Source organism: Mercenaria mercenaria, chromosome 3 (assembly GCF_021730395.1).
Source record: "Mercenaria mercenaria strain notata chromosome 3, MADL_Memer_1, whole genome shotgun sequence".
Taxonomy (NCBI): Eukaryota; Metazoa; Mollusca; class Bivalvia; order Venerida; family Veneridae; genus Mercenaria; species Mercenaria mercenaria.
In genome coordinates, this window is record NC_069363.1 from 22,257,474 (window position 1) to 22,283,413 (window position 25,940).

Sequence of the window (25,940 nt, forward strand, 5' to 3'; positions counted from 1 at the left end):
AAAACTAGGTCAGTAGGTCAAATAATAGAAAAACCTTGTGACCTCTAAAGGCCATATTTTTCATGGGATCTTTATGAAAGTTGGTCTGAATGTTCATCTTGATTATATCTAGGACAAGTTCGAAACTGGGTCACGTGCCATCAAAAACTAGGTCAATAGATCAAATAATAGAAAAACCTTGTGACCTCTCTAAAGGCTATATTTTTCATGGGACCTGTATGAAAGTTGGTCTGAATGTTCATCTTGATGATATCTAGGTCAAGTTCGAAACTGGGTCACGTGTAGTCGAAAAGTAGGTCAGTAGGTCTAAAAATAGAAAAAACCTTATGACCTCTCTAGAGGCCATATATTTCATGAGATCTTCATGAAAATTGGTCAGAATGTTCACCTTGATGATATTTAGGTCAAGTTCGAAAGTGGGTCACGTGCCTTTAAAAACTAGGTCAGTAAGTCAAATAATAGAACAACCTTGTGACCTCTCTAGAGGCCATATTTTTCATGGGATCTGTATGAATGTTGGTCTGAATGTTCATCTTGATGATATCTAGGTCATGTTCGAAAGTGGGTCACGTGCCCTCAAAAACTAGGTCAGTAGGTCAAATAATTGAAAAACCTTGTGACCTCTCTAAAGGCCATATTTTTCATGGGATCTGTATGAAAGTTGGTCTGAATGCTTATCTTGATGATATCTAGGTCAAGTTCGAAACAGAGTCATGTGCGGTCAAAAACTAGGTCAGTAGGTCTAAAAATAGAAAAACCTTGTGACGTCTCTAGAGGCCATACCCTTGAATGGATCTTCATGAAAGTTGGTCAGAATGTTCATCTTGATGATATCTAGATCAAGTTTGAAACTGGGTCACGTGCCTTAAAAACTAGGTCAGTAGGTCAAATAATAAAAAGACCTTGTGACCTCTCTAGAGGCCATACTTTTCATGGGATCTGTATGAAAGTTGGTCTGAATGTTCATCTTGATGATATCTAGATCAAGTTTGAAACTGGGTCAACTGCGGTCAAAACTAGGTCAGTAGGTCTAAAATTAGAAAAATCTTTTGAACTCTCTAGAGGCCATATTTTTCAATGGATCTTCATGAAAATTGATCTGAATGTTCACCTTGATGATATCTAGGTCAGTTTCGAAACTGGGTCATGTGCGGTCAAAAACTAGGCCAGTAGGTATAAAAATAGAAAAACCTTGTGACCTCTCTAGAGGCCATATATTTCATGAGATCTTCATGAAAATTAGTGAGAATGTTCACCTTGATGATATCTAGTTAAAGTTTAAAACAGGGTCACGTACCTTCGAAAACTAGGTCAATAGGTCAAATAATAGAAAAACCTTGTGACCTCTCTAGAGACCATATTTTTCAATGGATCTTCATGAAAGTTGGTCAGAATTTTTATCTTGATAATATCTAGGTCAAGTTCAAAACTGGGTCACATAAGCTCAAAAACTAGGTCACTATGTCAAATAATATAATATAAATTCTTCGAGAAATTAGATAAAAACATACCGACTGGTACTCATCAAAATCATTAATATGATTCCTAAAAACAAACAACCGCACAAGTTACACGCGATACTTAAACATTCACGGTTATCTACAAAAACTGAATCGACGCCGACTTCTGAAAGGGGAGTGAACAAGCGGAGAAGCGAGTACGAATATTGTTAGGGGCAGTGCATTTGGCGTTGGTAACTGATACAGCAAAACATTTTATGGTTTAGATTGTATCTTTGATGCTACAAGAAGTTGTTATTATGAAAGAAACAAGACGCAGATACCAGATGTCAACCTGCGCAGAAATACGTATACGTCCCTGGGAAAACATTTTAGAAATAAAAAAAATCATGTATTAACAGCACGTGAATTACCTTGTTTGCGCACGATTTTTCTGCCGTTAATACATGGGCGGATCCAGTGAAAAAAGTAGTTTTTGTGCAATCATGATTTCAAAACCACCATATTTAGATATTTTCTAGGGTAAATTGCCTTTGCTGTGTAGGTTGAGATAAAAAAATCCCATGTGAACAGGCAGATCCACCTGCTACTTTATTGTAAATTGCTTGTTTCTAGAACGGAAATGAGAATTCATCGGACCATAGTGATACATGAGAGGCAATTTTACATGCGGCTTGCAGTTTGAGGCTTTATTAGCGGTAGTTATTACAAAGCAAGGGAATGCTATTGTTTTCTTTTTTAACTCTTGCCACTGAAAAGAATTAATAACTCATAAAAACGCGTTATATTTCTTTCTCTTTTATAATTTGTCCGTTTTGAAAAACAAAACGGGGCGATTATGGAGCAGCGTTGTCCGTCCGTCGGTCAACATTTTTTTTGGACTCGGAGTCACAAAGTATAATATCTTTCAAACTTGACAGGATGCCTAAGCACCACTTTGGAAGGATCCGTATAGGTCAGTGCTACAGGGATCTGACACAATTTCTGGTTTTATTTAGTTTCCAAGTGACAAAATATAATAGCTACAGTTTTCAAACGGCTTAGAGTGACTAAGTACCACTTGTGAAGGATCACTCTCGTTTCGATCACTCTTGTTTCGGGAGTCAACTGGTTATGGTCAAATTGCCATAGAGACTGAAAATGTTTTTCCAGACTCTAAGTCATAAAGTTTAGCAGCTATGGCTTTTAAAAATTTTTGGTCAGCAACTCAGAAGTCAAGGTGACATTGTCTGATTTAATTTCTGGTATATTAATTTTCAGTTTGTGTCTCTTAAACTTTTTGTGTCAACGACTCAAAGGTCAAGGTCAGTTTCTGACTTAATTTTTGGTAAATTCTTTTTCATTTCCGGCCACTTAAACACAATGTATAGAGCAACAGCTTCAAACTTTACGTGATGACTTAGCAGTGCTTGAGGAATTTAATAGGTACGGCTTTCCACAATGACTAAGTACCTCTATTTTGGCGTCAGTGGCTCAGTGATCAAGGTCACGGGGACCAGGAGTATTTCTGATATTCTTGTCATTTCTGGACTCTTAAGTCAAAAAGTATAAAAGCCACGGCTTTCAAACTTTACAAAATGTACGACTGACGGTAGATCCCTGTTGATTTAAGGTAAATGGTTCAGCAAAATCATAAGGATACTCTCCTTCCATTTATTAGCTCGACTATTCATGGAATAGAAGAGCTATTGGACTCACCCATGCGCCGGCGTCCGCGTCCCGATTTTGTTAAGTTTTTGTATGTAAGCAGGTATCTCAGCAACCACTTGTGGGAATGGATTGAAACTTCACACACTTATTCACTGTGATAAATTGACTTACATTGCACAGGTTCCATAACTCTATTTTGCTTTTTTTTTACAAAATTATGCCCCTTTTTTGACTTAGAAATTTTTGGTTAAGGTTTTGTATGTAAGTTGGGCTCTCAACAACCACTTGTGGGAATAGATTGAAACTTCACACACTTATTCACTGTGATAAAATGACTTATATTGCACAGGTTCCATAACTCTATTTTGCTTTTTTTACAAAATTATGCCCCTTTTTCGACTTAGAAATTTTGGTTATTTTGTATGTAAGCTGGTATCTCAGTACTCACTAATAGGAATGGATTGAAACTTCACACACTTGTTCAGTGTCATAATCTGACTTGCACAAAGCAGGTCCCATAACTCTATTTTGCTTTTTTACAAAATTATGCCCCTTTTTCAATAAAGAAATTTTTGGTTAAGTTTTTGTATATAAGCTGGTATCTCAGTATCCATTAATTGGAAAGGATTGAAACCACACACTTGTTCATTGTCATGATATGACATGCAGTGCAAAGGGTCAATAACTCAAGTTCGCATTTTACAAAATTATGCCCCTTTTTGGACTTAGGAGTTTTTGCCACCCTTCTAGGCCTCTGTATCTTAACTAGCGTATTATGACCCGTTAGATATAGCTCTTGTTCAGTCATGTTCTTGGTATGTGATTTCCACCAAAGTTTAATCTAGATTTAAAGTACAGCACCATCCGTTGTGAATCTAATCTATAAGAAGATCATGAGAAAGCATAGACCGTAACAAAACAAAATTAAAGACCGAGTTTATTCTTGTGATGCAATATGATACTCAGTACCCCACGCCCCATCGCATCGGGTTAAACTGAACACTGCTATAAACTTACAGTCTGCAGTTTTTTAAGACCACCTCCGAATAACGACAACTACTATCATATCTGCTTATCAAAGCCACTATATTTTTTATCTCCTTTAAGCAGTCTGTTTACTGAAAGACGCACCACAAAATATCTGTATTTTTTGTATTTCCATGATGGTAATTATACATGATTTGCATGAAAAAAGGAGATATACAAGTATATCAACACAAATTGACAGTGACATATATTAGGCCAAGACAATATGTTTAATGTCTTAACATTCTATTGAATTACTGTAGCAATATTTACCGAAATCAGTGTATTTAGTTAAATTTTGTTTCTACAGTGCAAGATAGTTATTCATCTATATTTTTGAAACTATGCTGAAAAGAGATTGACAGATTAAGTTTGCAGTTGAAGTTGTCAAAACACATTTATTCAGGAAAGGCCTAAATTGTCCACCTGAAGACTTGTAGTATAGCTGTATATTACCTGTATTATAAGAATGATTTTCACGGAAAAGTAGGTCACTAGGTCATGGTGGGTCTTTAATTCCTTACATTTTGTATGTCCAATAACTGAATGAAACTAAACGATAATATTTATAGATAGCAATAACCAACGAGTCAGCAATATATTACCTGTCAACAGGGCACATACTCTTTACATAGACTTAGTGTTGTCCGCCCGGCTGTTCATCCGTGCATGTGTCCTAAATTAAAAAAGTCATATAATTAAAAAAAAAAATTCATCTGAATTCCCCAAACCTCAAATAATTCTTAATTAGCACATGATCTATTCTCACGCGTAGTATTATCCCCCTTCACCCAGTAAAAGGACTGTTTCCCCATGATATGGTAAAAATACTGATTTTTTTACTTCATCTAAGTAACCTATTGATGGATCTTCATGACACTTTACGCACATGTTGATCACTATAGAGTGGTGGTACACACCAACTTTCGCCATGATCACAACAGTAGCTTCAGAGTTATTGCCCTTTAAGGTCACTGTACTATAAATAGTTTTACCTATATATTCTATATAAAACTGACATTTTTTAATGAGCTAACAAACATAGCTAGACCCATTTTAGAGAACAAATCCCTACTTCATTTTAAAGAGTTATGATAAAACTGACATAAAATGAAGAGAAAAGTAGGGGTTATATATCTTCTAAGAGAGATTTATCTTGTCATATTTGATTACTGTAAAATCACATCAAAATCACACTGCTGTGACCAGTCTCTGGCCACGCCAAGTGAAAAATTAGTGTTCAAACCCCTGGCAGCCATTACGCGACCAGATGGTTCCCACTCTGGTTCCTTTATATTAGTAAGGCCTATAATGGCTTTACAATTCATAAATATATATATAGTCCACTCATTCACACAAAAATGCAGGGAATAAAAATTCACTGAATGCACATATTTTGCTTTGGGTTTAGTGCTGTTTTTCAATTGAATTTCAGTTAGGGAGTTCACCTAATCAGTTTCCCTGGATTCTGAATCAGTACAAACGTGTTCTACGCATGAAACGACCAACCTCCCAACATGAATCAGCGGTGCAGGCCAAAAGATTTCATACACACTGTCTTTATCAGTCTTTACGACGGACATAACGCCTCGCCCAAGGATTGAACTCCCGTTTCCCCGATTCGTGGAGCTGAGCTGTCCTTATTGAGCTAAGCGGGCGGACACTTTATCATTTTAATAAACTGTTAGTAGATTAAGTAGATATTTGTAAATAACTTTCTACTTGAAACCAAATAACGTAGATATTTTTTATCTTTTTATCTTTAGCAGTACAATAACAAAAAATGTCGAGATATGAATGAAACGAAGTTAAGCATAATCGGATTCAATTTTGATGTTTTGATATATATGTTACATTTTAATAATTTCAGTTAATAGAACCTTTCCTTCGACAGCTACTCCTTAGTACGTTAATGCTGAGGCTGGTCCTGGTTAATATGACTGTAAATTTGTAGATAGCCCGAGCAGCCGGTTTGTGTGAAAGTTACTTTATTTATATTAACAGTTTATTAACAGTCCTACCTGTGTCAGTCTTGATTAGCTCCGTTAACACTCCCTTTCCTATAACAACAACCGCCTTTATAGGTAGAACATTGTCGTAGTTGCTGCAAAGCCACGCCTCTTGTTCTTGTACAATGTCTTAACACTGCTTTTTATAGCGCCACCCAAACGTTCTTTTGGAGTGGGCTATGATATTATTACTTACATTTTGAAAATATTATTTCCCTTTACACCCCAAGAATATCCCAGAATTGGGATTTCATTAAATGTATTTGAAACTTAGGCGTGCATTCAATTTAAACTTCATAAAAACCTTTTGGAACATAAGGCAACATAACACATTAAGTTCCGTAAATGTTTTTTGTCCCGTGCCTTTTCTTAAAATAATGCGGGACATAGAAAAGGGATGCTTGTATGCATGTGTATGTGGCGGAAAAGACCAATACCCCTAGCGAAAAGGTCAAGATCTTACTTAGAGATCTCACTTCGAGTATTTTTCTTGTACTTTCTATATCTTGCTATCCATCCAGGGATTTTGAAATTAATTGACACACATGTTCATCATAATAAGGCGACGTGTCCCGCGCAAGACACAGACCCCGACCTCAAAGGTCAAGGTCACACTGCTACCTAGATTGTTCAAGTTATTCAGATTCGTCAAAGAACGTGGCCGCCAGAGGGTGTGGTCAGTTTTTCCTAAATATATAATAGTGAAATATCAAGAAATCTTCTTGTATGAAACTGCTGGCCCAATTTTAAATCATTTCACACAAATGATAGTTGTGTGCCTCTCTACCAAGATTGTTCAAATTATTGTGATTCGTCAAAATATGTCGCAAGGGAGCATGGTCCCTTTTCCCCCTATATATAAATATTGGAAAGTCTTGTCAGAAACAGCCGGCCCAATTTTGAAATTATTTTATGCAAACATTTGACTCCTTACGAAGATTGTACAAGTTATTTTGTTTCAACAAAAAACATCGCCGTCAGGCGGCGTAGTCTTTTTTAAACGCTTTGAACATCTTGTGAGAAACAACAGACCCAATTATAAACTAATTTTTCATAAGAGTTCCTTTGGTGACTCTGCATGAACATTGTTAGAATATTCTGATTCATCGAAAATCATGCCGGAGGAGGGGGGGGGGGGGGGGGGGGGGGGGCGTGGTCACTTTTCCCTATACATGTATCTTTAAAAATCTCATTGTCAATAATTTTTCACAAACATTTCTTGTGGGTGATCTTTTACGAAGATTTTACAAATTGTTCTATTTCGTCAAAAAACAAACAACAAAAAAAGCTCCAAAAGTATTTGACGTAGAGTCACAAAACTTTACAGGAATGTTGGTCAGCATGTGCAGTTGTGCACCTGGGGTTTCGCATCCGGATTCATTCAGTCATGTAGGAGTTATGGCCCCTGACTTATTTTGTTTTTTTAGTTTTTTCATTACACAAGACCAGACTTCTTGTCTAGACTTACTCAAAAAACGTTTGTGAAACATATATGTTAAAATGTACTTGACCTAGAATCATAAAACATTAAAGGATTGTTTTATAGCCTGTGAAATGTTCTCTTTAGGATTTTACTCAGCTAGGCCAGAGTTATGGCTAACTAAGTGAAAAATACACATAAGGTTCTTAAAAACATCTTAAAAATTATTTGACCCGAGTCTTAAAACCTTGTTACAGTGGCAGGAGTGGGGAGTGGGCACCTGTGTCCTATGGACACACATCTAGTTTGAAAGTCACAAAATACCTTAAAATGTCATGAATTTACAAACTAACGATAAAAGTTCTAAGGGAAAAATAACCACAAAAACAAAATGATGTCGTACCCTGTCGAAAATCAGCATTTATTATTTGTATGATATTTCATAATATTTCTTGTAAAAGTCAAAATCTACAACTCGGTATTATTGTAAATGGCTTTCACCCGTTTTCTAAAACACAACAAATGGGATGTGGTAGTATAATGAATAAAGTTATATATTTTGTGCGTGATGGTCACAATATTCTAATTCAGTTCGTTTTCATATAAATAAATATTGAGACCCTAATTTATGCACTTTAGAGTATTTCAGTGATTTGGAAATAATATATAGCCAGTTACGATAACATGTCTTCTTACCGAAAAGTATTGAGGTGTTATGTTACATATAAGAAAAATACATAGCGGCAGTTTGTACAAAGCAAGGAAATGCTAAATGCACTATTGATTTTTGTTTTTTGCTAACTCTAGTCACAAGAATTTATAACATATCTTTCTCTTTTTATAATACGTCCATTTTTAAAAGAAATGAGACGTGCATGAAATGGCGTTGTCTATCCGTCCGTCACAATTATTTACGTTTCCGGACTCCAGGTCACAAAGTATTAGACCATGAGCCAGAAGGGGTTTTGCTCCCCCAGGGGGAATTTTGTGGACCATTTTTTTTTGAAACTCCAATGTGTGGCGAACATTTTGGTATAAAATTTGCAACTGGCGAGCTGGGCGTTTCTCCGTAACCTACGTTTAAAATACGTTACCCTCAAAACATTTTTTTTTTAAATTTATAAACACAAATTGTACCATTATGTTAGTAAATCATTTCAAGTTTGCATGTTATTTCAAGGTGTATACTAGAAGCTGCAATTTGATTAAAATTCAAAGTCTAAAATGTAATGTTAAAGAAGAAAAATATTGGAAAAAGATACGTTACCCGAAAAAAACCAAAAAACAATTTTGGCATGAAGTTTTTACTGAAAATTTAGATGACCAGGTAATCAAAAAATGAAGTTACCATTAAAAAATGCAACGATCAGCAATAAAAATGATATATAGATTGCCAGTATAAGTTAAGAGAAAGTTGATTTTTAGCGATTCTTAATATGTAACGTCATTCTTCCAAAATGTGCTATTTTTTCAATTATACATAATTATGTCTCCTACCACACAGTGGTGTGGGAGACATATTGATTTACTCCAGTCTATGTGTGTGTCAGTCTGTCTGTGTGTGTGTGTGTGTGTGTGTCTGTCACAAAGCTTGGCCGCACTCTAAGTCGAATATTTCTCATCCGATTTTCACTAAACTTAAACAAAATGTGCTTGACCATAAGACCTCGGCCAAGATCGATAACTAGCCAAATCGGTCCAGGCATATTGGAGGTATGGCCCTTGAATTACCAAAACTCAGCCTTTTTACTCTTTTCCGTACTCTAAGTCGAACATTTTTTATCCGATCTTCAACAAACTTGAACAAAATGTGTTTGACCATGAGACCTCGGCAAAGTTTGATAACTGGCCAAATTGGCCCAGGCATTTTGAAGTTACAGCCCTTGAATTACCGAAAAATCAGCCTTTTTACTTTTGTCCGCTCTCTTAAGTCGAACATTTCTCATCCGATCTTCACCAAACTTGAACAAAATGAGTTTGACCATAAGACCTCAGCCAAGTTCGATAACTAGACAAATCCACCCAGGCCCTGTTGAATTATGGCACTTGACAATTACTGATTGGATCCACTCGTCCAGACCATCTAATTGGATCCACTCGTCTGAACCATCTAGAGAAACTAGACATTTTTCATAGGGGCAGTTGTGGAAGACATGCGCTTTTCTCAAAAGCATCTCTAGTTCATAAATGTTTTTCTTAAAAATGTTGATACCAATTTTATATTAACTCTCTTTAGTTGCATATTATACAACTAATTATATATTTATCAACAGCCTCTAGCTTGTAAGATATGTTACATTGAATACAACGTTACATTTTACGTTACCAAACATAAAAATTTTAGTTCATGTCTTCAGTTTATTTAAAACATACTTTATCATTTGAAAATAACAAAATTACAATTCAGTTCTGTTTTTAACAGTATAGTTTTGCATTTCAAACTGTAGGTTTAACTTGAAACACATGCATTTATGTATCAAACTAAGTTACAATTTACATTACCGAACACACAAACTATATTTCTTATGTTCTGTTACTTTAAATATACTTTATCATTTAAAAATATCAAATTTAAAAATCAAAATATGTTTTAACATAGCTTTGCATTTTAACTTTAAACAGATGTATTTAAAAAACATACTACATTACAATTTACGTTACCTAACATACAAACTATCCATTTTCATATATTCTGTAATGTTAACAGATACTTTATCTTTGTAAAAAAGCAAACTTACAATTATTTTTTGTTTGTTTTAAATACTTTGCATTCAACTTTAAACACATACATTTAATAATCAAGCTATGAAACTAGAACCTAATTTACTTGACCTATGATTACATCTTCGTGAGAACACTACGCACACAAACTTCTTTTAAACACTTAATATAGGTAGATAGATGGATAAATAGATAGATAGATAGACAGATAGATAGATTATTAACAAAAGGTTACAAACCCATGAGTTAACTTTCAGCATATAATCATATAACATTTGAATAGTAATGTCAATGGCGGTGTAAAAATAAGTGATTTTACATAAACATATAAACTCAGATATATATCTATGCAATTTGACATATTTTTTTTAAACTATTATCTTGATTCGTGAGAAACAGTTCTGTCAATCAACATGTAACTCACTGAACATATCAACTACATACTAAACTGGTTATTAAATGAGAAACTACATAAACATGAAATTACCTGGATAAAATGTCAGAGAGGAGAAAAGTGTTAATTGTAATAAATAGTTTTACGAAGTTCAAAAGCCCTGTATCCAAAGGTGGACACTTTTGTCAAGGTCGAAATGTTTTCAGTTGATAACAGTTCTGTAAATTTTGGTTTGTTTGAGTTTTTCCAGTAATATTTATGTATATACTTCGCTCTGAGATCTTTATATAATTTACATTCTAGTAAAAAGTGAAATTCGTCCTCTTGGGTATTTCCTATCATATCTTGGAATTTTGTTCGGCTTGTGCCATCTGCCTGTTTCTATTAATAACTTATGTGCTGACAATCTCAGTCGTTTTAATGCTATTCTAAATTTCATTATATAAACATTATCTAAATAAAAAATAAAACCGAAGGTTGAAACAGTTTATAAGAAGAAGCTCTTGAAGAATTCCCTAAAGATTCATTCCAGTGTTGCATGAAATTATCTCTTATTTTTTGTTTGAAGCTAAGTAAAAATAAAGTTTCATTTCCTACTCCTTTCAAACATAATGAAATCGTAATTGCTCTAATAATGATTTGACTGATTTTGCCTAACAATTTATGTATATATGTCAGTTATTTTAGCACATTGTAATGACATACTTACAATATATACAGACATTGCCAGAAACAGTGCACAATAATGATGTTAAATTTGAAACAGACATATCACTATATTTAGAAGTTCATGTTTTTTAAATTGTACAATTTGGTAACTGCTGTATGTTGTAACTGTGATTGTTATGAATGTACAGTAGATTCATTCATCAACAAAGACTTCTTCCAACATGTTGTCTACCTCAAGTAGATATACCGTGAGATATAGCTTCTATATAGCCGGTATCCAATAATGGTCATGACCGGAATACTGTGACTTTCTTTAATACTGGTCTGTATATATTGATGGTAGTTCAAGAAGACAATTATAGTAACTACCTGACAATAAGATATTCTGTAAGTGAAATTGATGTAACTCTAGTAGGTAAAAGTAAGGTGCAAAATGGTACATTAGATTTGCCCAGTCTAAAGACGGGTTCTTACAAAAGTAACTCTTTTGATAGCAAATATGGGACTTCAAACTTTATTGGTGAAAGTCATGACCATTGTCTTCTTGACTCCTTGACAAGTTTATGCCAGACCGAGGCCAAATTTAATATCCAGTCATTTGAACCTCAACTGGTTTCTAGGGAACGTAAGATCGGAGACAAATTAAGAATATTGGGGAATATTGTTACTAAAAGTCAAGCCACTTGTGTGAAGTTCGGAGGCATACTAGCAACCCCATTCAACATCAAGAGCTCGCTAGGATATTGCCCTTCAATCACACTGGGGAATTGCCTTTTAATCACGTTTTGTCTAGGCCATGAGGGCTCAAAGGCCTGGTGGTTGCCGCCACTAGAAACTGTGTCATTGTATTCGGTACCACCTCCTCTACCAGGGTTCCATTTTCCCGCATTTAACCTAAGTACATGTACGTCAAGTCCTTCTCCATGGCAGCAACTGTGGAACAAATATATGTTGAGCGATTCTTGTCCTGCACCGCAAACTGTAGTGGCCTTGTTTGGGGATCTGTGTTCTTCACCTCGGTTTTACACATCCCTTCATTCCGAGATTGGTAGTTAACACTACCCTTTTTGTGCACAATCCGGGGGAAAAGGGTCAGGCTATGAGAACAAGTACAGCATTGGCCTTGCTCCTGTCACTGTGGCTTTACACCGTTATGAATATCGACTGGGAGGGTTTTTGTGCAGGGTCTTTGGGATGTGTTTGGGTCTCCTGTTTTGATGGCCTGACCAGTAGGGGCACATTGTGCCAGAGTCTCACTTGTGGGTCTGGTTGTGGTTTGGTGTCGCTTAGTAATTAGATGTGTGGATTTGGTTTAGTGGCGGTAAGATAGATTTATCTCCGGTGTGAGACCTGACGGTAGATATGGCTGTGCAAGGGACTCCGGGTCACTGATCACCTACTTTGGATCTCTTTCAGATCGGGCCAGCAGAGACAAAGCCCAGTCAGGCAATAGATGCAGAAACTGCGTCCATCTGTTTGGGGTCTCCCCAGCTTTCTGGGCATCCCAGGTTTATCCTTGTGATAGATGCAGAAACTACGTCCATCTGTTTGGTGTCCCCCAAGCTTTCCGGAAAACCCAGGTTTCTTAGATTTGTATGTTTTGCTAGGTATCCTGGCTGTGTTTTAGAAATTTAGGTCAGTATGGGTATCCTACATTACACATTGATATGAGTATGGAAGTCCCATCCCTGGGTACCCCAGCACCGTAATAATTTGGTATGTTTCTCCGGGCAACCCAGGACTTATTGAACTGATGTCAATATGTGTATCGCCTGGTATGCATTAGTGTCAGTATTATGGTCCTTGCTCTGGGTATCATAGGGCCTTGATAAATTGGTATATTTTCCTAGTCAACCCAGAAGTTTATGAACTTAGATCAGTAAGGGTATCCCATGACCTTAATTCTTGTTATTATAAGAGATGTTTTGAATAACCGCTTCTATATAGTAATTAAACTCCCAAGGGGGTATCTCGTCTGTTTTAAGATGTCCTTGATGGTCTGCTTCGCATTAGATGTATAATCGTTATTGGTGAAACCCCCATGTCATTTATCGAGCAGGGTATCTCTGTTATGCCTGCTTCTGCAAGGAATCCATCTGGCCTCCCAGGCCGCCTGTCCACTGTGTGATGCACACACACTTGCCACCCTAGTGACCCACTTTATAGAACGGGGGGAAGTGTAGTGGGAATGCAGTTTAAGGTTACCGAGGTCATTGGCAGAGGTCACAGGAGGAGCAGCCAATCAGCGAGGAGGATCAACATCATATGACCAGGAGGACCAATCGTTGACACCCGTCTCTTTAGATGCCGCTAGAACTGAAAAATACATTTCAACGACTTCTTCTCATGGCTGAATGCATCGTTACCAGGCTTGGTCTTTAGCATCATTGTTATGTCCTCTTTCAAACTTCATCAAATGAGGGCACCCAGCCCCCTTTTAGGGGCCACTAGACCTCAGTATAGAAATATATTTAAAAACTTCTTCTCACGAACCATTGTATGCAGATTACCATTATATCAGCCTGCTCCAAAGGTCTGTGGTTTTCCCATCTAATTTTAAAGACCTAAGAAGTATATTGTTTGAGCTGTTTGTCGTCAGTTACATTGATTTATATAATCTACTTCTACTGCTTCTGGAACTTTCAACATCTGGAGCATGTTATGGTCCTTTAACAAAGTTGTGTACTCACTAGCCTGTTTATGCTCTAAACTCAGGTGAGCAATATAGGGCCATCATGGCCCTCTGGTTTATTTAATGTCAGTTCAGTTTATTTATATTGTACCTGAGTGTCCACGTCGCAAAAATTACACCCTCTCCAACCTTCTCGACCTCTTTAATTTAAATGCCCTGTCCCAGTCTGCTTGCGAAAGGGAGTATAATTCCCTGTTAGATGGAGCTCTTGTCCTTTGTATATGTGATTTCTACCTAAGCCGCACTGCCACGGTAGCCTAGTGATACAGCGCCCGCTTCGAGTGCCGGAGGTCGTTGGTTCGATCCCTGACCGCGTCATACCAAAGACGTAAAAATGGTACTAGTATCGTCCTCGCTTTGCGGTCAGCATTAAGAGGTTAGTGCTAGGACTGGTCAGCCCGGTGTCAGTATAATGTGACCGGTGGGATATCATGTCACGTGTTTACGGCTTGATATTCCAGTGAGACAGCTCTGTAAAGTTGGGCATTGTGCTCACTGCTACAAGTAGACACCGCCGTTTACATGACGGAAATATTGTTGAGAAAGACGTTAAACCCGAACACACACTCTGCTTAAGCCATGAAAGCTTAATCTAGATTAAAAGTACCACACAGTATCTTTTAGAGGATCCTACCGAAGCACAGAAAGCAACAAAACAAACTAAAAGACTGAGTCTATTAGATACTCAGCACACAACGCTCCATCTCATTTGGTAAAACTGAACTTTAATGTAAACTTATATTCAAAAATATTTCAAAGACCACATCCGAATAACGAACATTCTCATTTTCTCATCCCGTTTATGCATACATGTTGTATTTACTTATAGATTACAAGATCTTGTCATACCAGCTAATAGATATTGACTAACAGATGGAAACCAACAGGACGAGATCCGACAGGACGAGAAATAATAACAGCACTGTACGCGGCGACATTTTACGTCCGTTGGTGGATACTTGCGCATCGAATTAGCTTGCTATTAGGATATTTTGACGATTGTATGGATTCGCCATACTAAAGAAACGCCTCAGTTCGAAACTCCATTAACTCATGAGGCTGTTGGATTTGTGTATGTTTTTTGTTGTCTTTTTCTTTTTATGGACATTTTATAAGTTATTTGTATTAGTATTTCGACAAAAAACAACAACAACGAAGTACCGCTGTACGCTGAACTTGTAGAAATGAGTTTTAGTTCCATATTTGATTTTTAAAACGAGGGAGTTTTCTGTTTCTCCGTCCGCCCGCTTAATCTGGAATATTCGATCACTTTAAAAGTGAGTGAAGCATTGAACATAGAAAAATTAATATTATGTAAAATATGTACATACTTTTAGTTTATTGATATAACAAAACATCTAGTTGGTACGGAAACATATTTAAAATATAGCACAGCACATGAAGAACATACAAATAAGTCTAAAGGCATATACTGCAGTTGTATATTCTGCATCTGTTCAAAGTGTATAAAAGTTTATTTACTGTTTGGCCAACCTTTTCTGTAACAAGACGATTCTTTGATTTCTATTTAAATATATGGCAATGACATTCACAGAAAAAATAGTTTTTAGAGTCCCAGTGATGGTAAGGATTTGTTTTTAATTCTCCGTTCTTATTTTGTCGTCAGAAACAATATCTTTTACTGATTTTGGACACCGAAAAATTTCAGTTTTGGGTTAACCTGCTAATGGAACCTGTAAGATATTTTTGTAAGAATAAAATTACAATGTCCCTTAAAAATGTAACATTTAGTAAAAGCCCTGTCACAGAATTTGTAGGTCAAACAGTAAATGTATAAGAATATCCTTTTGAAGCATATAAATAAATCAAGCAAAAGAACAAGACACTTTTGATTAAATCTGTTCATCAGCGGCAATTAGCAGTGCAGCAACCCTCACGCCCATCTCCGCCCCTCCTCCGCCCAACAAGCACGACAGAACTCACAACATAAGTTATTATCAATATGATTATAAAATTACAAACAGATAGTCCTAAGACAGTAAATGATAAAAATGGCATGAAACTAAAACTTATAATATGCAAAGATCTCTTTAGTTTAACTATACGAAGTTTAAGAATAGTTTTCCTTTCTCGGCAAGGAAAGCTATGCTTGTCACGCCAAAGTCGGCGGAAGCGTCCACAGCTTCGTTAATGTTTTGATGCACTTTTACTTTATCTTTGTTTTTGTCCAACTGATTTGCTTCAAATTTGAAATAGCTGTTCCATATCATCACCCACGTTATATGACACAGTATATTAATGTCATCAATATTTCATGAATTATGCTGTCCATTTAGCTCAACTATTCGAACAATAAGGAAGTGGCCGGTGTTGCATTCAGGTTAAAATTTAATGGCAAGCTTCTCAATTTCACGATATATTTTGTACTACTGCCCAAATAACTATCAATCTTAACATACGAATTGGTTTTGGTGAGGGACAGGGAGGGTCAGGTATCCAATAGGTCAATGTCGATGGTCTCAAATATTGTGATTTTGATGGTTAAAAATTTATGACAGGCTTCTCAGTTCCATATTTGTTTAAATACTGTCCTATTATCATCAAAGTTCACTTAAAGGTTGATCTAAGTATGGGATAGACATACTATGGTAGCTTAAGCTCAGCTATTCTAAAGGTCAGTGTCAAAAGCAGAGGTAAAGTAATGTAGTAGTGCTGGTTAAAGTTTTATGGCAAACTTCTGCGTCATTAATGCCCCTATAATAATTAGACCTTACATAAGGATTGATATCCCCACTTCCTGTACCCCTTCACCACCTATCACATCCCCGTTTTACATTCCTGGCACTAACCCAGCGCCCCCCCCCCCCCCCCCCCCCCCCATCCCCCCACCTCCACACAAAAAACGGGAATTTATTTTCAGCGCATGCTTTTAGGATTTTTCGATATCTGTGTGTCCTTCCATCGTCCACAATATCTTTAAAGAACGTCTTTTCCTAATCCGCCTAGCCAGTTTCAAACAAACTTCACAGGAGTGTTCCTTGATGGTCCCCTTTTAGAAGACTTCAAACCGAGGTTATTCATGCAGAATTCTTATTCGGCGCTAGCTTTTCCTGCATGGCTTTTTAAAAGAGTTTGAAAAATGTCCTCTAAAACCGCTGGCCTGATTGTAAAATAATGTCACACAGATGTTTCTTTAGTGACCCTCTTTAACATTCATTCAAGCTCCTTACAACATTACCTACTTCCTCTGAACATTGTTTGTACTTTAAGCTTCATGTGTTTCTTGATATTCTCTTATAGTGTTACATCATCATCCCTCTTCTCACATTATTACCTGCATTCCTCCACCGCCCACAAAAATATTTTTATACTATTTCTTAGTATTGTGTCTCAGATTACCATGTCATCATTCCGCCCCTTTCCCCTATCCCCACAACCACACAATGCCATAGCCAGCTCGTATTAATTTAGTGGTGGCAGAAAATGCTGGCCCTATTTCATAATAATTTCCATGATACTCCGTGTGTGACCCTTTACCAAAACTGTTCAGTCAAGCTATGAAAGTTTTTCAAGCGATCTAGGGCCATCATGGCACCTCTTACATACCTCTCACATGGATTCCTGATATCCTTCATGCCCTCCTTTTGCACCCCCACTTCCACCCATACTACTACCGTAACCCCCTTCGATCTTTACATTTTAACACTAGCACATATTAGTTCTTAGATTCCCTCATATGCGCACACTAATCCCCTGCTATAATGCCCTCTCACCGCCTACAAATATCTTTAAGCAGTGTTTAAACTTACTAATATCTTATATAATCAAGACATCTTTTTAAGCATTTTCAAATAGTCCTTCCGACACCTCTTGTTACTTAGAATGTCGGGTTAAAGTTTTGATACACTTCCACTCTATCTTTGTTATTAGTAGTTGAATTTGATTCATACTTCTAACAGTTATTTCTTATCATAACCTGCATCATATGACACAACGTGCATTACTCTGGCAGAAATTTTCCATGAATTATATCTCCCTGTTACTTAGACATTCTGGTTTATGTTTTGATCTTGAAGATCTGTTCTTTAGACTTTAGTTTTTTGTATATTTTACAGGCAATGGGTGTATATTTGTTCGGCGAACTAATGATATCACAAGATAGAGAACAGCGACAACTAGCAGAAGAACATTTCGTAGCAATCTCAGACGAGATGGAAGAAGGTGTCAGAAAAGTTGTTGAAACAATGGTTTATGGCAGCTGAATAAAGAACACTTAACGAAAGAAGCAGTTTGATACATGATAAGATATGATATGTAATTCCCTTGAGTGAAAGTGTGAACTGCTTTTAATAATAGATATACGAGGTTGTATTCCCGAGACAAGATATTTTGAAAGAGCAAATAAGTTAATGTTTTTTTGTTGTTTTTTTCATATATAGCATAAAAAGATGTGTTCCTGATTGATGCCTGTCCAAATAAGAGAATACAGAGCACACATTAAGTATTTTTAGGTATTTTAGAACGAATTTTAATTAATATGTAGAAATTAATATGCTGTGGACTCGGCTAAAAAAAAGTTGTTCCATCTATTCCAGTTGAGGATCTTAATCTTTAATCTGTTGTGATTTATATATATGTAGGTGGGAAATGAACGTCTAGTAGACATTATTCGATGTATTAGTCTAATTTCTGAAACTACCTCAGTATTCCATTGTATATATGTTTTGTATCGAGAATAGTGCTTTTATATTTAAGCGTCTTTGTTGTTTCGTTCAAAGTATATTACTGTGTCTTAAAAATGTATATTTTTGTGGCCTGCAAATGTATATTATCGAGCCACCTGCCAATATTGAATCGCTCTATTTTTTGTACTGTCTCATGATATTTAAACAGAATAGGGATTTTCTCAAAATGCTAAAAAAATACTTATAGTGTATAGTGTATATGTAGAGATAGGCCCTAAAATTTTCAATGATAGAATTACATTAAATAAAGTCTAGAAATTAATTTCCAAGTCCTTGAAATAACCAAAAATGATTTCACAAATGTGAAGTTTATGATAGTTTTGTTAATATCAATAACAGAAGTTTTAATTTTTAATTTAAAGTTGTGATCCACAAAGAATGACAACTCTTGCCTTGGGCTAGTACTTATAAGTAGAGATCTATTAGTTTACTTCCCTTGCAATTACACAATTGAGTGGAAAATGAAAACTGTTTAAGACACAATATCATACTTTTTTGCACAACAAAATCTTTAAGGATTTATTCATTTGTGTTTGACTTACCCCTCAAGACATGGTTCCTATGATTCTGTCAACTTACATATGGTAAAAAATTAATTTTTAACAAGCCAATAATAAAACGAAGTATCAGTAGGTAAATAATAGTGCAGATAATACAGTTTTGCTTGTATCGAAATGTCACAATAGATCCACTTTTGTAATACAGAACACCTGGTAGGATTAGTAAAGGTGCAATTATATTGATCTCTATTTCCTATGCCTAGTATATGTCTCTATTAAAGAAAAAGATTCATGATTTATTTATTCAGTTTTACTAGATTATTTGAAGGAAATATGGAGAGGCCGTTTTAGTCGAATTAAATAGTTCTGTGGTAGTATCTTTATGACTATTTTCGAAGTCACATAAACATATGACAAATTATTCAATCAAGAATATGACCGTCAAACTCTAACCTTACCAATGGTAAAAATGGATTACAACAAAAAAGAAAAGTGGGATGTGATAATATGCTAACCTGACATACGTATGTCATGTTAGCAAAATGTGCAAATTGCGCAAAGACGTCTTCAAAGTGAGAAATCATAGTATTTGAAGTAAGCATGTCAACGTAAGATGAGAAATGTCGTTTCTACAGTGATATAAAGGATTTATTTTTTTCATGTGAAGTTTTACCTGTGTATCCCTTTAATTCAAAGTATGTTCTTCATACAATACATACAATGTAATGAAATATGTCACATTTTAGGCATCATATATATTAATCCTATTAATCCTGTTTAACCAGTTCTGCAGTTTTTTTAACTACGTCCACATGAAGGATGTCATGAAACTATGCTTAACTCTCTGTAACATGTTAATTCCAATATGGCATGCTTTTCATATACCCTGTATAGAGATGGTACCTAAATATTCAAATTGCATTTTATATTACTTCTGCTGAAAACTTAATATCGGAGTACCTCAATTATATCATGGTTTAACTTTTCATGCTGAAAGGCAATATTTAATCCGAAAATTGTTGTCCTACTTGGAAAATTGAAGCCAGTGACAGTTAACTCTTCTTTGACTTTTGGTTATTTGAACGGATGTGTTTCCCAAAAATATAGTTTACTTCAAGATCATTGAATAATTATTCAAACAAAAAAGTTGAGCATTATCTTTCATTTTCAAACGAACTAATTTAAAGACATTTTATTTTATTTATTACTGCCGATAATTTACAGGTATGGTATGATCATAGGAAAGAAAACATTATTCGTGAGAAAAAAATATAAATAGACTACATGAATTTTACGAAATTGAATCACTCAGCATTTGACAAAAATGCGTTTGCCAAGAATAATCAAGGCCTCAAAATATATGAGTAAAAAACTGAGCGATATAAAAATGTATATTCTATCTGATGGTCACACCAAAACCATACCAAAAACTGTGCGGAAAGAAGTTATTTCACTTTTAATGGAACCGCCTCGGTAGCCTAGTGGTAGAGCGTCCGCTTCGAGTGCGGGAGGTCGTGGGTTCGATCCCCGGCCGCGTCATACCAGAGACGTAAAAATGGTACTAGCAGCTTCCTCGCTTGGCGCTCAGCATTAAGAGGATAGTACTAGGACTGGTCAGCCCGGTGTCAGTATAATGTGACTGGGTGGGGTATCATGCCACGTGTCTACGGCGTGATACTCCAGTGAGGCAGCAATATAAAGTTGGGCATTGTGCTCACTGCTACAAGTAGACACGGTCGTTTATATGACTGAAAAAGACGTTAACCCCCACCCCCCACACACGCACGCACGCACGCACACACTTTTTTATGACACGCACCTTGTGTTTACAAATGCACCAAATGCATATTGACCGAGGCTTGCGGAATCGCATTTACCTTTCGGAATCTGCCGTTACAGAAACTTAATGTTAATATAATGCAGACGTTCTTTAGTATAAATAAAATATTTGTGTAAGTTAAAAAAAATGACAATCATCTTTCTTTAGCTAATCCACCAAAATAACGAAGCCGATGTCACTGTCAGAAGCTCCCGTATTTACTGCACGGTGCTATGTTGAAATATTGCTAGTGTGAGAGAAGCGATATGCACTTCAGTTTTGCACTTGATTTGTTGTTGTTGTCGTTGAATACGTAGCCTTAGGTACCATCTCTACCCTGTATAATATAATTTCCGGCGTTCCCTCTCTTCGGCGTGACGATACGCTACGACGCAAACAGTATAAAACGAGACATTTTAATGCTACAGTTCGACGGTGACTATTTAATTATTTACTGTATTTTTAGCATTAAAATTCATCTCATTTTTATACGCCCGTCTCTGAAAGAGCGGGGCATATTATGTGAACACCCGTGGCGGCGGACGGGCGGGTGACGTCCAAAGCATGTCCGCTCTCTAAGTTAAACAGTTCTCATCAATCTTCACCAAACTTGCTGACAATGTTGGTGGGCATAATATCTCGGTCAAGTTCGATAACCAGCCAAATCGTCCAAGGCACTCGTGGATTATGGCCCATGAATTACTCGGAAAAACTGCGAATTTAGCCGTGTCCGCTCTCTAAGTCCAACAGTTTTCATCAGATCTTCACCAAACTTGCTGACAATGTTTATGGGCATAATAACTCGCCAAGTTCGATAACCAGCCAAATTGCCCTAGGCATTCTTTGATTATGACCCTTGAATTACTCGAAAAACTGCGAATTTAGCCTTGTCCGCTCTCTAAGTTGAACAGTTTTTATCCGATCTTCACCAAACTTGCTTACAATGTTTGTGAGCATAATATATCGGCCAAGTTCGATAACCAGCCAAATCGCCCCAGGCACTCTTGGATTATGGCCCTTGAATTACTCAAAAACTGGGAGTTTAGCCTTGTCCGCACTCTAATTAAGTCGATCCGATATTCACCAAACTTGCTGACAATGTTGTTTGTGGGCATAATACCGGTATCTCGGCCAAGTACGATAACCACCCAAATCGCCCAAGCACTCCTGGATTATGCCCCTTGAATAAGGCAAAGTTCGATGACGGGCGTATTTTATGACAGTCTGGCACTCTTGTTATGCATTAAAACTGCATCAGTTAAGCCGAACTTGTTTGTTTGTTTTGTTGGATTTATCGTCGAACCGACACAGTTACTATGTCATATGGCGACTTACCAGCTTTGATGGTGGAGGAAGATCCCGGTACCCAACCGTGTATTATTTCATCACTGGCGGTCATCTGGGTAGAGCTAACGACCTTTCGTAACCCAGCTGGATGGCGTCCACACAAGGAGAATTATACTCCCGAGTGAGATTCGAACCTACATCGGTAAGGGGCAAGGGATTTGAAGTCAGCGACCTTAACCACTTGCCACGGTGGTCCTCGTGAAGCCGAAACTTGTAACACGGTTTTCCGATAACGGCGATTTCTACCAAAAGCAAATACAATTTTGCCAACAAATGATTAACTTCATTAAACAGCAGGACAGTTAAATAAATACGCAAATGACCTTTCTTATTAGACGCCGTCCATAGTCGTAAAGAATGGGGAGTACTCATTTTAAATTAATATACTAGTATGTAAATAAATATGGTATTTAGAAGAATAATAAATAAACATTCTGAATAAATGAGCGTCCATCTGTTTGATGTATGTGATAGAAGCTGTGTTCGTGTACCGCTACATACGGAAAGAACACGGAGCGAACATTGTTTTTCATTAATTTCTTATACTCGTAGGACGAATCATAGCAGAGATACTCCAAAGAGTTGTTAAGTTAGTTCCATATAAAGATTTAGTTCAACACTATAAATATACAGTATTTAGTGTTTGGCGAAAATATGCTTAGTAATTAATATTAGTTTGCTTGAGTATTAATATTTTGATCACAAGATGCCAGATTGTCATATATGATACATTGTTGGAAAAGACGGGATCGTCTGGAAGACCGAGGTCAAGCAAAGTTTGAACCAAAGCTCAAAGTCTGAAACTATTCCCAAAATGTTTGTTTTCAAGGCAGTCCATGGAAGTGTCACCGGGATTTAAGGACTATCTTAGTTGACTCCTAGGATCCTTCATGGCTTCAGTTTGTATTAGCTACCTACAATATAAAACATTTATGTAATATGTTTTATCTTACTGCCCCCTCCTTCACTTGAAAGACGTTACGTTGTTAAAATATTTGTAAGCGGGTACCTGTTCATACACATGCATGCATGGTATGTATGGATACCCGACTTAAAAAGGACTGGAATAAGAAATGTGTAAATTATATAACTTGAAATAATACAAATCTGTACCAATGCAAAATCAATTCTAAGATGAATTTCATTCCAGATTTCGAGTTTTATAGTATAGCTGTGAATATTTTGCATTTTGCCTAACATGTGCACACCGCTGTGACCTCTAGACAGGATGTTCATAACGTTGACGAAGGCATTAACTATGTGGAGTATCTGTGCAATATGAAATATCGAGACGCGATGGAAGATAAAGCACCGCTTGTTCAATATGCTTGGTACCCTTTCATCGAACTGCGCGTTTTAGTTTAGAAATGTACGATTGAAACGGGTTAATGCATTTTCCCGTTCATGACCATGGTTCTTATAGTATACCTAGGGGTAGGGTATAACATGTACAGTGGCATTGTCTTTCTAGTCTGGTGCCAGTGGCTCGAACCAGGTAAAATGTAGTCCCTTATATTCAGATAAATATGTTTTAAGTTTAGGAAGATACCTTACTTTAGGTGTCCCTGAAGATTTTAACAAATTATAATGTAATAGATTTCCATGGATATCAGGTTAAATAAAAACCTGTAAAACACATGGTTGTGCTCCGCTGCATAAAAGGGTCTCCATATGTTAAATGCGAATTGGACATATAGGGCTCATTCCTGCAAGGGAAGTGCATCTAAATCCTCATCGAGCGGTCATGAGTTCAAATTCAAATTGTAGGCTATTTTGGCCATACATTCCACGGTTGTTTTTATTGCGCGCGAATACTGTCCAGAACCTCATGAAACGGTCATCATAATAAGCTGTAAGAATTTTCTCTATAACTGTGTAAAAGAAATAATTTTGTGTGAAATTGATAGTTTAGATAACAAAAACACTTAATAGAGCTGTACTAAACTTGATTTGTATGTATACATCTTTTGCATTTAAATACGCTGTGAGCCTCTGCACTCATCGATTTAGCTGTCTAAAAGTTAGGAAAATATGTCTGACGACTTTTCCTTACATACACACTCGTATATATTCACAAAATGTTCACGATTACAAAATTTAACGGATATTCACCAAACATGCATGATCACAAACACACCTTCTTAGACCTTTTTACAGTTTGTTCAAGTCGTTCCTCCAGATTGCCAAAACTGAAATTAGAAAGCCTTTAAAATGTCTCCCCTGATGAACAACTGGATAAAGTTTTACAAACTTTAATACGTAGCATCAGTAGATAGGCCAGAAAAAGTACAGCATCCTTCTAATTGTTTTTTCTCATAAATGCAGCTTGTTTATTTGGTGTAATCAAAACGTTAACACATCATAACAATAATATCTGCGTAAAATAAAGTGTTTCACTGTCACCAAAATATGTCTGCCAACCAAGGTTGATCAAAGAAGTGCAGGACTTTGGTCAAACAATTATCATTTACCTACATAATGGACAGATGCAAGCCTACCCTGTTACATCATCCATGTATTTACTATATGTTAATTGATTTAGCATCTTACTTAGAGTATTTAGACAAAATCCGGGCTTTATTCTTAATGTGGACAGTGTTTATATTGTTAATAAAAACAGTCATAAATTGTAAAACTTAAAGGCCTAGATCCACTACTATATAAGTGACACACCCTCCTCTACCCAAATCCAATAAACAACTCCACCCATCTTATCTGCTGCTTATCAGCGATTATGTAGGCAATTAGCACAGCAGGGGTCCCAACTAGACCATGAAGATGTGTGCAGTGGATGCAAGAAATTAATTTTCCTTCCGTGAATGTGGAATAATAATAATAATAAAAAAAATATTATTTTATTATTATTGTATAGATAATAATTATTATCTGATTTGTATAGAAAATAATTATTATCTGATTATTATTATTATTATATAATATTACAAATGTAAATAATAAAAGAAATACAAGTAATATTAAAATAATAATTATAATACATTTTTTGTAAAACTCAGGTATAGTGACAACTGAAAAATGAGTTCTTTGTGTTGACAAACAATATCTTATGCTATCATAATTATAATGAAAAAGGTCATATCGACGAAGGTGATCCTTCCATTATATTTATATAGAAAACTTGCAAAAACAACGGGGAAATGATTTTCTCATATACATACAATCACCATTATTGGAATGTAATATTACTGGATAAAATCAAATTATTGTGTTCTATATATAGGAGAGATCGTTTTTGTATACAAATCCATTGTATTTTCTATTTTTAGCACTGATAAGACAGAGATCGGGTGGGCAGACACCGAGCATCCATGTTTTTTTGTAAACAGTGATGTTTTTCTAACGGCTTAAACTTCCTTAAAATACAAATTATATCAATATTTTTTTTATCAATGGAAAGGTTATAAAACAAGCAATTTACTAAGAACTTTTGATTATTATTTTGAAGTAAAATGGATTTATTATGAACGCTTAACTTACAGTGTTTTTCTAAGTTTTGAACATCGCTACGC

The 25,940-nt window shown here is 36.1% G+C and overlaps 1 protein-coding gene across 3 annotated transcripts in view; it reads left to right on the top strand.

Annotated features, from left to right (window-relative positions):
* Positions 1-18,944, top strand: part of LOC128555522 (aminopeptidase O-like) — a 116,568-nt gene extending 97,624 nt beyond the window's left edge. For all 3 annotated transcript variants that reach the window (XM_053537984.1, XM_053537986.1, XM_053537985.1), the window contains one exon: positions 18,118-18,944. In XM_053537984.1, the coding sequence (XP_053393959.1) occupies positions 18,118-18,264 (147 nt within the window). In that variant the 3' untranslated portion in view covers positions 18,265-18,944. The remainder of the gene's footprint in view (positions 1-18,117) is intronic.
* The last annotated feature ends 6,996 nt before the right edge of the window (positions 18,945-25,940 follow it).